The 14,474-nt window shown below is 33.3% G+C and overlaps 1 protein-coding gene across 6 annotated transcripts in view; it reads left to right on the top strand.

The window, feature by feature from the left end:
- Positions 1 to 14,474, top strand: part of GAS2 (growth arrest specific 2) — a 139,575-nt gene that overhangs the window by 61,259 nt on the left and 63,842 nt on the right. For all 6 annotated transcript variants that reach the window (XM_064365099.1, XM_064365098.1, XM_064365100.1 and 3 more), the window contains exon 5: positions 4,938 to 5,001. In XM_064365099.1, the coding sequence (XP_064221169.1) occupies positions 4,938 to 5,001 (64 nt within the window). The remainder of the gene's footprint in view (positions 1 to 4,937; positions 5,002 to 14,474) is intronic.

Raw genomic sequence — 14,474 nt, 5'->3', positions numbered from 1 at the left:
AAAGGCCTATAATATTTATTAAGGGCCTATCCAACATACACATTATTTCCACTCTATTGATCATCATCATCATCACCACCACCATTGTTATCCTTCACATTTTTAGAGCATGTTACATATATCAAAGCACACTTTAATATTTTCAGCAAAACAGATACAGGATTATACTAATGTTTATTATTATTATAACATTAATACCGTACTTATCAGACTTTAGTGTATATACTCATCACCTGGAAAGTTTGTTTACATGTAGTTTCTGATTATTAGAGCTGGATAGTGCTCCAAGATTATTAGAGCTGGATAGGGCCCCAAATTTGCATATTTAACAAGCTCCCATGCCATGCCAATGCTGCTGGTCTGTGGACCACACTTTAGTGCAAGAGAGTAACATTTATTGAGTGTTTACCAGGTACTAAGTGTTCTTAACCATATAGTTACCTCATAAAGAAGAGCAAGTGAAGACACGACACTTGTTTTAGAGTTGAAGAAATTAGGCAGCGTTAAGCAGAACCCAATTCTTCTGAATTCTAGCTTACTGTTTCTTCTACTCTCACTCTTCTTGGCTTACTAGAACCAGTTCTCTACTCTGGGAAAGTAGGCAGCCATTAATCTATGATATTTTTATAATTGAACAACATTTATTCAAAATTTTTTTTTCAAGTTTCCTCACTAAATAAAAGGCTAAAAAGCAATTTTCTTCAACATGATGATTCACGTTATAACCTCTAGTTATATAGAAACCAAATGGGCAACATAATTTTTCATGCTTTCATTCTTTTGCCCATCTGTTAAAACTTAATACATTTAGCTAAACTATACATTCATGGTCTAATGCATTTTATCCTTGCAGATTCTGTGACATTGAAATTCTACCCTCTTGCTTTAATGGAAGGCCTCATTTTCTATTCCTGCAGCTAGCAGTATTCCATTTGACATTTGATGCCCATGAGATTTTTTATAGAATCTGGGTTATGAGATTGAATCTCTTGCCACATATTTTTGAATGGAAACCTGTGTTACTTTTCCCGGAGATGTTTTACATTATGCTTTTCTTGAAATGGTTTTGATTATTTAAAAAGAAGCCGCCAATGATAAAATCATTTGTGTAATAATCACCATTGACTAGAACGCTCTTCATTTGTTTTGAAGAGGATTTGTTCAGAGGAAAGCTACAGCAATCCTTTCTTATACCCCTGACTCAAAGCAAAAGACCTTGTTAATGTTACAGTGATAAAGTGGGGAAAATGTCTCCTTGTATAATTTTAATGTAAGTAGATGTTATTTTGAAAAAGATAAATGACTAAATATGCTTAAAATGAGTAGTACATATGACTGGATGCAAGGGCTTTGCTACAAACACAGTACAATGAAAGCTGCCTGTCAAATCATCTTGACAAAGGTATATATTCAGTTATTTGATCTTCTAAAATATACCATATATAATCAACATAGTTAATTATTAAAAATGAACTCTATCAAGCTATTTTAATCACAAAGGAAAATTAAAGCCAAGATATTTGGTGTTTCAAAAAATGACATAGGTCCTAATGCAGTTGTTACTTGAACTTTACACAGCGTAAACTTGTAATTGGTGAAGGATATCTGCTTTATATCTATATATGCTGACCAAATTGAATGGTTTAACCTGAAATTTGACTACATTTAGAATTAACTATATCCGATATAATATAAAAGGTAAAAATTGAAAATATAGGCATTTTAATAGAGCCACTCTATATCTCCTGACGGTAATCTTATCTTCATTCCAGAGTTTCTTTCACTGTCTAGTAACTGACACACTATGATGCACAAAAAGTGCTTACAGGGAAAAAAAGTGAATTAAGGTTAATTGACTAAACCAGATAAAATAAATAATGAAAAGAAAAAAAAATAATGAAACTAACATTTGGCAGGTATTTCCTATGTGCCAAGTACTGTGCTAAGCATAACAGTAAATATTATTTTGTTTAATCATCACAAAAATATTATGAGGTGAGCACTATTTATTTCCTGCAGAAAAATGAGATTTTGTAGAGTAACCTCCCAAAATAACATGACCAGCAAATATTAGTGCTCACACCCACACCCAGATCTTTATGGCTTGAATTTCACAACCATTATACTCTTTTCCTCTATTAACTTTAGTTTATAACTTACTTAAGTGCAACAACCAAACTTACCTCTTTAGTACAATATGGATATTATATACAGATATTTGAATTTAAATTTTATAGCAATAAGATAAGAGTGCTTGCTTTTGCAATTAAACATTTACGTGATTTAAATTCTTGTCTTTCCTAAAGATGGTAGGTAAAACTTTAGCCTTTATTCACTTTGTCAATCATTACAACCCCTATCACCACCACATAACCGTCATCTTCCTTGTATTATACAGTAGTTACTAAGGCATTTCTATGTTCTAAGTATTGCGCTGTTATGCAGCTGTACAGGTTTATCTTAGTCATTGCTTACCAGTCACCAATCATTCTTCTTTGTTTTTTGTCCATTAGGGACCAGACTTGGTATGTTTGTTATTTGAAAAGCTATTAACATGTGAGGTAATATTACAGGTATGCTTTAAAGCAGGTTTATTGCTTTATAAAAAGGAAATATTTACCAAAAAAAAGTGAAAGTGAAACACTATTTTTCTGTTAGCATTTTCCTAAGAAGTGATGCTGGGGAAGAGGTTTATCTGTCTTAAATTTTAATAGGCTGATTCTATTGAGGAAGCAAAATAAGGAATCATGCAGTTTCTTCTCAGTTTGCCAAACTGATTTTCTAATGAGTCTATGATAGATTCGATACCGAGTTTTGGCATGCAAAACTGTTTTAAATTGACAAATGAAGCAGCAAGGAAATACACAATATTGAGGCATCCTGCATGTCAAATTGTCTTTCCTATAGCACTCACGTTATTATTTTTCTTCAGAATGAATTTGATTTTCCATAAAGTATACCTATTTACATATTAATGCTTATATAGTCCTCAGAATATGTACAATAAGTTGGTTAAATAACCATTATATCAGGTATTACCTTTTGTAGTTGGTTATTGGCTGCACATTGACACAATTTAGTCAGTTAACTAATAGTTTTTATATTTTGACACTCTTGTCATCAAGAAATGCATGGCATTGTATCCAAAGCTCTTGATGCTATAGCCACTGCTTCACACAGGGTTTACTGAGGATGAGGGCATGAGCAGGGCTTTAAAAGTCCTCCTCTCCTCAGTTTTTACATACTGCTTTCTCCCACTCAAAACTCCCAATTGTGATTTTATACCATGGATATGTTAAAAAAAAAAAGTCTGAATCAGAAAAAAATTGATGATCTAGACAGGACGATCCATTTTCATTGGTTTATTTCTGTTTTGTGATATTTGTTATTGTTCTCTGTGTGAAACTGATGCCTGTGTGATGTTACAGCCCTTATGTTACCTTGTGCTGGAACTGATTTAATATACTAAACTTTATGAAGTTAATATCATTCTAGTCACAGTCAACTTGTAGTACATTTGAAACTGGAGGTAGTAAATATCATTATTTTAAGCCATTTTAATTAAAAGTAATTCAAGACTTCCCTAACTAGGACTTTGTGATAATTCACCAATGGTCATCTGAATCTAAAATTTGTGTTATCAGTAATAGAAATATACTGCAATTCAGATTTTCTGTAATCAGTTACAGGATTTAAAATTTAATGGTGGGATTACAATTATGGTAGGATTCAAATTTATTTTAAAAGCTTTGAAGTGCCATTTTTATAACCAAATAATAATACATTTATATGTCTCCTTAAAACCAAATGAAATCACATACTTTTACAATCAGGTAAAAGTGTTTATTCTATTTACCACATATGCCCAGCAAATTCCATTGTTGTGTTAGTGGATCAAATATTGCCACTATCATAAGCTATGAAGAGAATGAATTAGAATATTTCAGTTAAGTGAATAGATTAATACTGGAAAGTTAAATTATTACAGAATTCTGCCTTTAAGAATAAAAGTGTATTGCTCTTTTTCTTAAAGTCAATTAACAGTCAATGTTTTCCTTTTTTAGAATACTGTGTATCAGTAGAAAACCTGTTCTCAGTGCAAATTTTGTCCAGTTTCTCATCTTTATTCAGTGCTGAATATAAGAACATTATAAAAATCCCCTAATTTGGCTTAAAAAAGAGAATAGTATGCTCTTCTAAATGCTCTTCCTGTAGGCTCAACAAAAGCAAGTGTGATTTGTCAACATTACTGAATATCTATCAGATTATATTATAATAGAAATATTAATTCAAAGTATAGCCTTCTAACTTGCTTCTCTGATGGGCAAAACTGGCTGATGGTGCATTGGTACATACGTACAAAATTCAGTCAGTTGAAGTTGTTTCTTTCTAAAGTATTATTTAATCAGATTTGATTAGAAGAGCACATGAAGTAACAGGGTCTCCCTTTGACATTCTTCTTTGGAGGATAACAAAGGAGTGTGGTATAAGATGTTTATCTTTATTTCATTTTTTTTCTTGCTAAATCACTGTTGGATGTAGACCCATGATATTAAAATGGCTAGTCCTTGCTCCATAGTTGTGTGTTTGTAAATATCAATTATTGACAGGTATCATAAATATAGCTACATAGGCATCCAATATTGACCTACCAATATTAATTAATTGAAGAAAATATTTTTAGGATGAGATTTATTCAGGGTGAGAGTTCCTGAGACTAATAGCTTTTAAGAGGAAGCTTAGGCAGAGTTTTGAGAAGTAATTTAAGCCTTTAGTAGAACTAGGTGGATTGAGGAATGAGATGGGTTTTATGACTGTCAGAATGAAGTGTAGCTCTTTCCTGGGACCATGAGGGATGAGGGTCACTGGCAAACCTACACTGTTGAGCTGCTTATTCCTTCTATTGTAAAGGTGTTCACCTCTGTCTTGTCTTTCAGTCCTCCACAAGCAACCCAGAGAAGTGTGTCTCTGTTTGCTAGAGCTTGGCCGGATTGCAGCCAGGTAGGTCAAACCACTGCCACTATGTCAAGACGTAGACCATCTCAGCATCCAAGCAACACAGAAGCTTGCTGGCTTTTCATTGCTAATGTTTAACCTGGATGTGAGAAGCTACTCATTCACAAATGATAATTTGAACATCTTGAGGGCAGCAGTTGACCAAACTAAAAACGTGCCACCAACATTCTTAACATCAAGATCTTGTTGTCAAAGCCACTATGTCTAAGCATTTGCTAGTGTTTTTTAATAAAATACATTTTCCCTTCAAAACTTCCCTGGGGTTAGGGAGGACATTGTTCAAGCAATTTTATATGACAGTTCTCCTCAGTGGAAAGTCTATTCCCATATTCTGTCTATCTTCCTCCTTCTTTACCTCCTCGCTTCTTGTTTACTTTTTAATAATTTTTACCTCCTTTTTTATTCCTTTTCTTCATTTCCCTCATTCAACGCGTCACTCTTTTAGTTTCCACTTCTGACTGGGATGATAGTTTTTAAATTATTCTCTATGTTTTTATTAGAAAAAGACATAGAATGTTATTCTGATGTAGAAGCATCTTTAAACCTCTTTTTTTTTCTGTAGGAAGGAAAACAAGAATTAATTGCAGAAATAATAGCTAAATAAGCAGAGGAAGGAACTCTCAGCTAAACCAACTTGCTTTGGTTTCATGTTTTCCCATTTATTATCTTGCATACCATCAGATAGGGCTTCTGGCCAGTCTATGAATCCCAAAGAACAAGAAATGAAGATGCAAATGTTTGAAGAGGTCTTGATGCAAATTTAAAATTCAGGATTAATTAGAAAACAGTTTCTCATTTTCATCTGGGTATACTTTTAGGGTTGAGATCAAGTAAGATGAAGAGAGAACTAACACTGAATGAACATTCTCAAAGAATTTATTGATAAAATCAAGAAAAAATCGGAGAACACATCAGCAATTTACAACATAGCTAGAAAACGTGCTGCCAATTAATAAACCTTTCTTTGATCCGGTAATCAGAATATGTAACCTCAACTTGTTTAAGTCATCATATCAATATAATCTTAATGAATTGTATATCAGGTATAAATTTCATTTTGTCACAATAATTGAGTGTGCAAAAGATTGCTTTAATGCTTTTCAATTCAAATTTAATATTTTTGAGTCTTACCTCAACATGGAGTAAAAAACCCAATTTGAGACATTTTTCTATTTCCCCACACTCTTCCCAGTTAATTGTGGGAAGGCCTCTGGGGGAGAACTCTCTAGTCTTCTGTACTCTCAGATTTCTACTACTCAGGCATAGTTCAAACTTGTGGCATCTGGCTGTTTCTTGGGAGTTTATTCTCTTTTATTGCTGCCACACACATCCTTGAGTTCTGTGAAGGAGCAGGATGAAGATGTACCTCTTGCTTGTAGGACCCTGATTTACCTACTCCCCCACCAACCTTGGGGCTTCTGGCCTGGAGGACAAATGGCCTTGAGTCAAGTGAATGCCAGGGACTCAGCGTCTATCCCTTAAGAAAGGAGAATTTAAAAATACAACAGGTAGGAAATCACACAAAGTAAAATTTCAGTAAATGAACTGCTGCCAAGGCCATGTTCAAGTAAAAGAAATATGAATTGTCTAGAGTTTCTACTTAGAGAATAGACAAAAAACTTTTTTTAGTTGATTATCATGTTGGAATATTCTAAAATGCCAGATATATTTTTGTTACTTAAATATTCTAAACATTGCATTAGAAAAGCATATTGCTTCTGAAAGTTGTGATACAGAAGTAAACAGAGGGTGTTATACTATCTCTAGAATTAGGTGGGATTTTAAATTTTTCCTGCCATTTAATTTACAGTATTTGCCTGTTTTCTAGATTTTATTTTATATATTGTTATTATACATTATATTACATGAGTCCTCTGATTAGGGAGCCTGCTGAATAAACATTTTAATTATAGCCAAGTTATCAAAGAAGAAGACAAGCTGCCCAATTATAAAATGCCTTTAAGAATCATGTTTCCTTTGGCTCAGAGTCTGGCATAAATTGCCGTTTGTTACAGGATGTAAAACAAATTAAAATCTTGGTTAGTGAAAGTGAATTATAATGGCCTTGTCATTTTCAAGGTGATACATCATATGAAGAGTTCCTCCCACCCAAATATTTTTAAATTGTGATTTTGGGTTGTTCCATTTCTGACCATGCTTCATTACCACATACTCTGATAAAAGCATTGATTATTCACATTACCAAAAATAAATTATGGATTTTACAAAAGAAGTTCCATAAGAATTAAGATAACCCTTACATTGAAATATTTGATTTGTAAATTTGGCCTTTTATCTTCTTTACTCACTTGGATGGTGTGAACTATTGTGTACTTTCAGCAAAAAAACAAAAAATAAATTATTCATGATGCTACTATTGTTTTAGTGTGTGACATGATATTAAATGGTTGAACACCAGTAGGATACATTGAGCATTTAAGTAAGAATGTCTAAGTCTCTTTCTGCATACATTTAAAGTTTTTTAGCTTGATGCAAATTCAAATGTGTTTTACAAACAGCAACCCAATAAATCCAGATCTTACCATTTTACCCTTGTGCTGAAGCATAATTAGTTGAAGGGAAAATAAAAGAGAAATTTCTTCTAATCTAACTTTACTTCTAAATTTTGCCTTACATACATTAAACATATATCTAGCTTAAATTTGTGCTCCTCTCAAACCCAAAGAAGATTATACAAATTAATGACTTAAAACACTTTTAGGCAGAACTAGAAGTGATTTTTGGGAGAGCTGCCAATAATCACAACAGTAATTTGCACACAAAGCAGATGAATTTTGACCTTAATGAATTCTCCAATATAATCTTGTAAGTTTTGTGGTTTTCGTCATTGATAGACAATGCATTATTATGTTTGATTCTAAACACTTTTCCAGATTACATAAACATAATTTTAAAACCATAAACATCACCTTGGAAATGATTCCCAGTGAGTTTCTGATTCTCTGCCATGTTTTCCTAGCTGGGGACACTTAGTAAAGCTCCTTTGCAAGCTGTGGGCTTCTCTGAGTTCTGAGATGGCAGAATGACGCCACTTTTTTTTGTTCTCATGGGTAAAACTTCCTTTTATTTTCAACTAAATAGAGCTATCATCACTGTAGAGTGAAATCCCCCTGCTAATATTTCATAAAAATATCAGTTTCTGAATATATGTGTTTGACTTGTGAAAAGTAAAACTCTGTGCAAAAGCAAAGTTAATAAAACCTCAAAGATATTGTTAATGCCAGTGCTTTGATATGCATTGCTGAAAACAAAGTTAGTATAAATTCAACATTTTTGGACTGTAGAATTAAGATGATCTTTAAAAACAAAGTAAAAAAATCTTTTGATATTTTTGTTTGGGGTTATAATCAATAATCAGTATTACAGTGGAACTTTATATGATTTTTATTTTTGAGTACTTTCTTAATTTGGAGCAAAACTTGTGACCATTTAAAAGAAACATACTTTCTGAACTTTTTTTTTAATCTCTCATTTTAATTCATGGTCTTCTGAAAGGAAATGTTACTTAAAAGAAAAAAGTATTCTTATACAAAGATGATTAACTGATCCATCCTATTTAAAGCACTTGAACTAACTGCTAAGACCATCATATGCTTTCACATAGTTGAAATTTCCTTCCACATCTAAATCTATCTTTAAATTGTTTTAAAACAGAAGACAAATGAGGAAAAAATTATCTTGCAAGAATCTATAAACTGTCTGTTATATGTCTTAAAAAGGGCAGTTTCTCGCATTAGGCTGTAAAATTTGTCCCTCTAACCCTAGTAAAATAGGATCCAGATGTCTTCTGTTTGAAAACTCTAGACTACTAAATAGTTTGAGTAAATTTTCTAGTTCGGGCTTTAGTTTGTGGGCTTAGTTATTTTATCTAGAGCTCAAAAATTGTGTCAAATGCCAGAAAAATGAGAAATCCTTTCCTAAAACCTCATCATAAAGTCATTAACATAAGGCCTGTTCCCTAGCACTTTAAAAAAAATGAGACAAAAATATGTTGCCCTTTGAGTATTCACCCTACTTTCATATCACTGGGTTATAAAGGTATGAAGATTTTGTTTTAGTGGATTCAACCTCCTTTATCTCTTTAGTGTGACCCTTAATCAGTTTGAGAACAACAGCTACCCAATTCTAAAACTCTGAAATTTTGTAGCTGGAAAGGAGTGAAAAATAGTATAAATGTATGAAAATCTCATAGACGAAATAAAAATGTGGCGTGGTATGGAATTCATGGAAACCAGAATGAAGCAGCCTTTTGGAGAACAGAAAAAAGATCTATTTGATGACTAAGTTGGCTTGCAGGTGCAAGCCCCTAACCCAAAGGGAATTTTATGATTTACAGTCTGTTGACATCTCCAGACAGACAGGAAGCCAATGAATCGTATTTAAGTATGCATTTCAGGACTGGCTGACTGTACCTTAGGTAGTTTGAAGTATTCAAAAGCCAATATAAGCAGAGATTTGGGACTTAGTGTTGATTTTCTATGTTCAGTGGCATAGCTAATTTTCAGCATTCCCAGATAAAGAAAAATATCCAGAGAAAGGTTTTCCATGTGTGACTTTGTTAACAATTTTATTCAAACATAGTCTACTTTGTTTATATTGGACATACAGCCAAGTCTGTTGTTACTCTAACATATATATTATTATTTCACTGTGTAAAAAATTAAAAAATTATGCAGTCTATTCCTGAAAGGTGCCATGAATCCACCTACAATTACAAATGAAATCATATTTTCCAATTCACTTAATTTAAGTTTCAACTATGATATTTGAACTTATGGATGACTTTTAATTGGCTGTGACTTCTCATATCTTAAGTTCCTCTAGCCTTACTACCAAGTTTATGCTATTCTCTTAAGAACATTAAACATAACAAAATTTTATAGCTTCCTGGAACTAAGATGGCAGAAAAGTCTACAGAGATTAAAAAGGGTTGCTTGCCAAAGTTTATCTGGTGAGTTAGTAGCAAAGCTGAATTTATAACTTGATCTGCTAAACTCCAGTACTGAGATATTTCTCACATTTCACAATTCCAGATAAATTTATTTAAAGAATGGCTACAGTAAACTTTTTGGTAAAGAATATAACAATATTACTTTGTATTTTAGCATCCTAACTTTGAAGTTAACATGATCTTATTCAGTGGTATAATATATTTTTAAAACCAAGACTTTTAGCAACAGAACCTTGGTGCTGCAGTTTCCAGGTTGTACAACACTTAATTTGTCAATTAACGTATCAACAATCTCAGAGGTTGTACCATGTATCAGACACTATACTGAGCATGTAAAGCATACTATTTTAATTCCTTCTAATAACATTGAAACATAGAAATTAGAATTTCCATTTTATATTTAAATAAAACTGAGGCTCAGAAATAATATGTCAAGATACCCAACAGTGTCAGATGCATTGAAGATGCTCAGTAGCAGTTGCTTTTCTAAGCTTCTTCCTCTTGCCTCCCTCCACTGCTAAACAGATCTTGCGAATAGGCCATTTTCATTTATATTTTTCTGATAGAAAATAGACTCATTAGAGGTTAAGTGATTTGTGAAATTTTAGAAGCAGGTTATAAAGGAGCTAAAAAAATAAGAACAAACTAACCCCAAAGCTAGCAGAAGAAAAGAAATAACTAAAATCATAGCATAACTGAACAAAATTGAGACCCCAAAATTCATACAAGGAATCAATGAAACCATTCAAGTTGGTTCTTTGAAAGGAGACCAAGGTTGATGTCCCACTAGTTAGATTAACAAAGAAGAGAAGATCGAAGCTCAACTGGGAATGACAAAGGTGACACTACAATTGATACCAAAGAAATACAGAAGATCCTCAGAGACTGTTATGAACACCTATATGTACACAAACTAGAAATTCTAGATGAATGGATAAATTCATAGAAACACACAACCTTACAAGATTGGATCAGGAAAAAGAAACCCTGAACAGACCAATATTGAATTCTGCAATTGAACCAGTAATAAAAAACTTACCAACCAAAAAAAAAAAAAAAAAAAAAAGCCCTGGACCAGATGAATTCACAGCTAAATTCTACCAGACATACAAAAGAGAGCTGATACTTATTCTCCTGAAACTATTCCAAAATTTGAGGAAGAGAGACTCCTCCCAAGTTCATTCTGTAAAACCAGCATCACCCTGATTCCAAAATCTGGCAAAGACGCAATGAAAAAAGAAAACTTTAGGCCAATATTTCTGTGGAACACAGGTGCAAAAATTCCCAACAAAATACTAGCAAACTGAATCAGCACATTGAAAAGTTAATTTCCTATGATCCAGTAGGTTTCATTCCTGGAATACAAGGTTAGTTCAACATATGCAAATCAATAAATATAATTTACTACATAAACAGAATTAAAAACAAAATCCATATGATCATTGAAAGATGTGAGAAAAACTTTTGATAAAATCCAGTATCCTTTCATGATTAAAAAAAAAAAAAAAACCCTCAACAAACTAGACAATAAAAGAACCTACCTCAAAAGAATAAGAGCCATCTATGACAAAACCAGAGTCAATATCATATTGAAGCAAAAGCTGGGTCAAAACTGGAAGCATTTTCCTTAAGAAGTGGAATAAGACAAGGACGCCTACTCTTATCACTCCTATTCAATATGGTACTGGAAATCCTAGCCAGAGCAATCAGGCAAAAGAAAGACCTAAAAGGCATTGAAAGAAAAGAAAAAGTCAAATTATCTCCCTACAAAAAAAAAAAAAAGAGAAATAAATAAATAAAATACCTAGGAATACATCTAACTAAATAAGTGAAAGATCTCTATAAGAAGAACCATAAAAACACTTCTAAAAGAAATAATAGATGGCACAACCAAATGGAAGAACGAGTATCATTAAAATGGCCATACTGCCCAAAGGAATCTGTAGATTCCACACCATTTCTATCAAACTGCAGCTGTCATTTGTTATGGAAGTAGAAAAAAGTATTCTAAAATTCATTTGGAACCAAAAAAAGAGCCTGAGTAGCAAAAGCAGTCCTAAGCAAAAAGAACAAAGCCAGAAACATCACATTACCTGACTTCAAGCTATACTCTAAGCCTAGAGTAACCAAAACAGCATGGTACTGGTACAAAAACAGAATAATGAAATAGAATATAGAATACAGAAATAAAGCTGCCTGCCTACAGCCATCTGATCTTTGACAAAGTTGCCAAAAATGAGCAATGGAGAAAGGACTCTCTAGTCAATAAATGGTGCTGGATTAATGAGTATCCATAAGCAGAAGAATAAAACTGGATCCATACCAATCACTATATACAGAAATTAGCTCAAGATAGATTAAAGATTTAAATGTAAGACTTCAAACTGTAAGAATTCTAGAAGAAATCCTAGAAAATACTAGGCTGTCTAAATACTAGGACTAAATCTGCAAAAGAAATTGCAACAAAAACAAAAATTGACAAGCAGGACCCAATTAAACTAAAGACCTGCTGCACAACAAAAGAAATTCAACAGAGTAACAAGCAACCTACAGAATGGGAGAAAATATTCACAAACTACACACCTGACAAAGGTCTAATGTTCAGAATCTATAAGAAACAATAAAAATAAAAACTCATTAAAATTTGGGCAAAAGATATGAACAGACACTTCTTTAAAAAAAAGAAAAAAGCAACATACAAGTGGCCCCAAGTGGCCCCAAAACACATCAAAAATTATCAGTATCACTAATCATCAGAGAAATATGAATCAAAACCACAAAGAAGTCAGGCACAATGGCTCATGCCTGTAATGCCAGCACTTTAGGAGGCCAGGGCGGACAGATCACTTGAGCCCAGGTGAGACCTGCTCCACCTCTACAAAATATTACAAAGAATCCACCTCTACAAAAAAATACAACAGCAACAACAAAAATAGCCAAGCATGGTGGCATATGCCGGTAGTTCCAGCTACTCAGGAGACCGAGGTTGAAGGATGACTTTAGCCCAGGAGGTCAAGACTGCAGTGAACTGTGATCACACCACTGCACTCCAGCCTGGGTGACAGAGCAAGACCATGCCTCAAAAACAAACAACAAAAATCTCACCAGATACTGGTGAAGCTGCAGAGACAAGGGAATACTTATACACTGTTGGTGGGAATGTGAATTAGTTCAGCCACTGTGGAAATCAGTTTGGAGATTTCTCGAAGAACTTAGCACCACTATTCAACCCAATAATCCCTTTACTAGGTATATATATCCAGAGGAAAATAAATCGTTCTACCAAAAAGATGAATGCACTCATATGTTCTTAGCAGCAGTGTTCACAATAGCAAAGATGCGGAATCAATCTAATTGCCCATCCATCAATGGTGGATTGGAAAAAGAAACTGTGAGACATAGAATACTATGCAGTCACAGAAAAGAATGAAATCATGTTATTTGCAGCACCATAGATGCAACTGAAGGCCATTATCCTAAACAAATTAACACAAGAACAGAAAACCCAGTACTGCATGTTCTTACTTATATATCAGTGCTAAACACTGGGTATTCATGGACATAAAGATGGGAACAATAGACACTGAGAACTCTAGAGTAGAGAGCAAGGGAGGGAGGAAAGGCTAAAAAAAACTACTTATTCGTTACTATGATCACTACCTTGGTAATGGGATCATTTGTACCCCAGACCTCAGCATCATGCAATATACCCATGTAACAATTCTTCACATGTACCCATGAATCTAAAATACAAATTAAAATTATTTAAAATCTAAAAACTATAAAAGCAGGTTATGGAACAGTTAGTTCAAAATCTAACTCAGAGAAGAATAAGAAGCAAATATCAATGTGAGTATTGTTGGTACTTGTTAAGAGCAAGCTAACTAGATGCTTTGTAGCATTCAGCATGATTAATGATTACTAGAAAAAAATGTGCTTTAATTTTGGACAAGGTTAAAATCTTTTTGATAAACTTTGTTCAAGTATTTTTGTACATTTAATACTGACACATTTTATTAAAGCATTATATGCATTTAGGGATTCAAATCCATAAGCCTGAATTCATATTAAGAACCTTACATTATTTTTATATGAGAATAGAGGAATTTTTTTACATTCAAATGGTAGTTATTAGGTAACTGTTCTGTGCCAAGGTCTATATGAGATGCTGGTGATTCTCAGAATGAGACAGACAATGGTCTCTATCACTACAGAATTTGCAGTCCAGCGTATTTCCACCATTGTCCTGTCCCATAAACAGGTAACTATGTACAAAAGATTAGAAATATGTTAAATGGTGCCTACAGTCTTTTAGCTAATGATACCTATGTAGCTAAACATTAATCTGTGAACTAGAGGCTGTTCTCAAAGCAGTAACTGTTCAGTAGAATTGTGCTTACTAGACAGTTTTGTTCAAATTTTCCACCTCTCAAAGGGCTCCTAACATATAGCACCCCTCTTTACTATCCAAATTCTGAAAAAATAG

This window comes from Aotus nancymaae, unplaced genomic scaffold, assembly GCF_030222135.1.
Source record: "Aotus nancymaae isolate 86718 unplaced genomic scaffold, 86718_ANA_hifiasm-v0.15.2.pri h1tg000059l, whole genome shotgun sequence".
In the NCBI taxonomy this organism is placed as follows: domain Eukaryota; kingdom Metazoa; phylum Chordata; class Mammalia; order Primates; family Aotidae; genus Aotus; species Aotus nancymaae.
The sequence above is the reverse complement of the archived record's forward strand: the minus strand, read 5'-3'. Positions and strand labels throughout refer to the sequence as shown.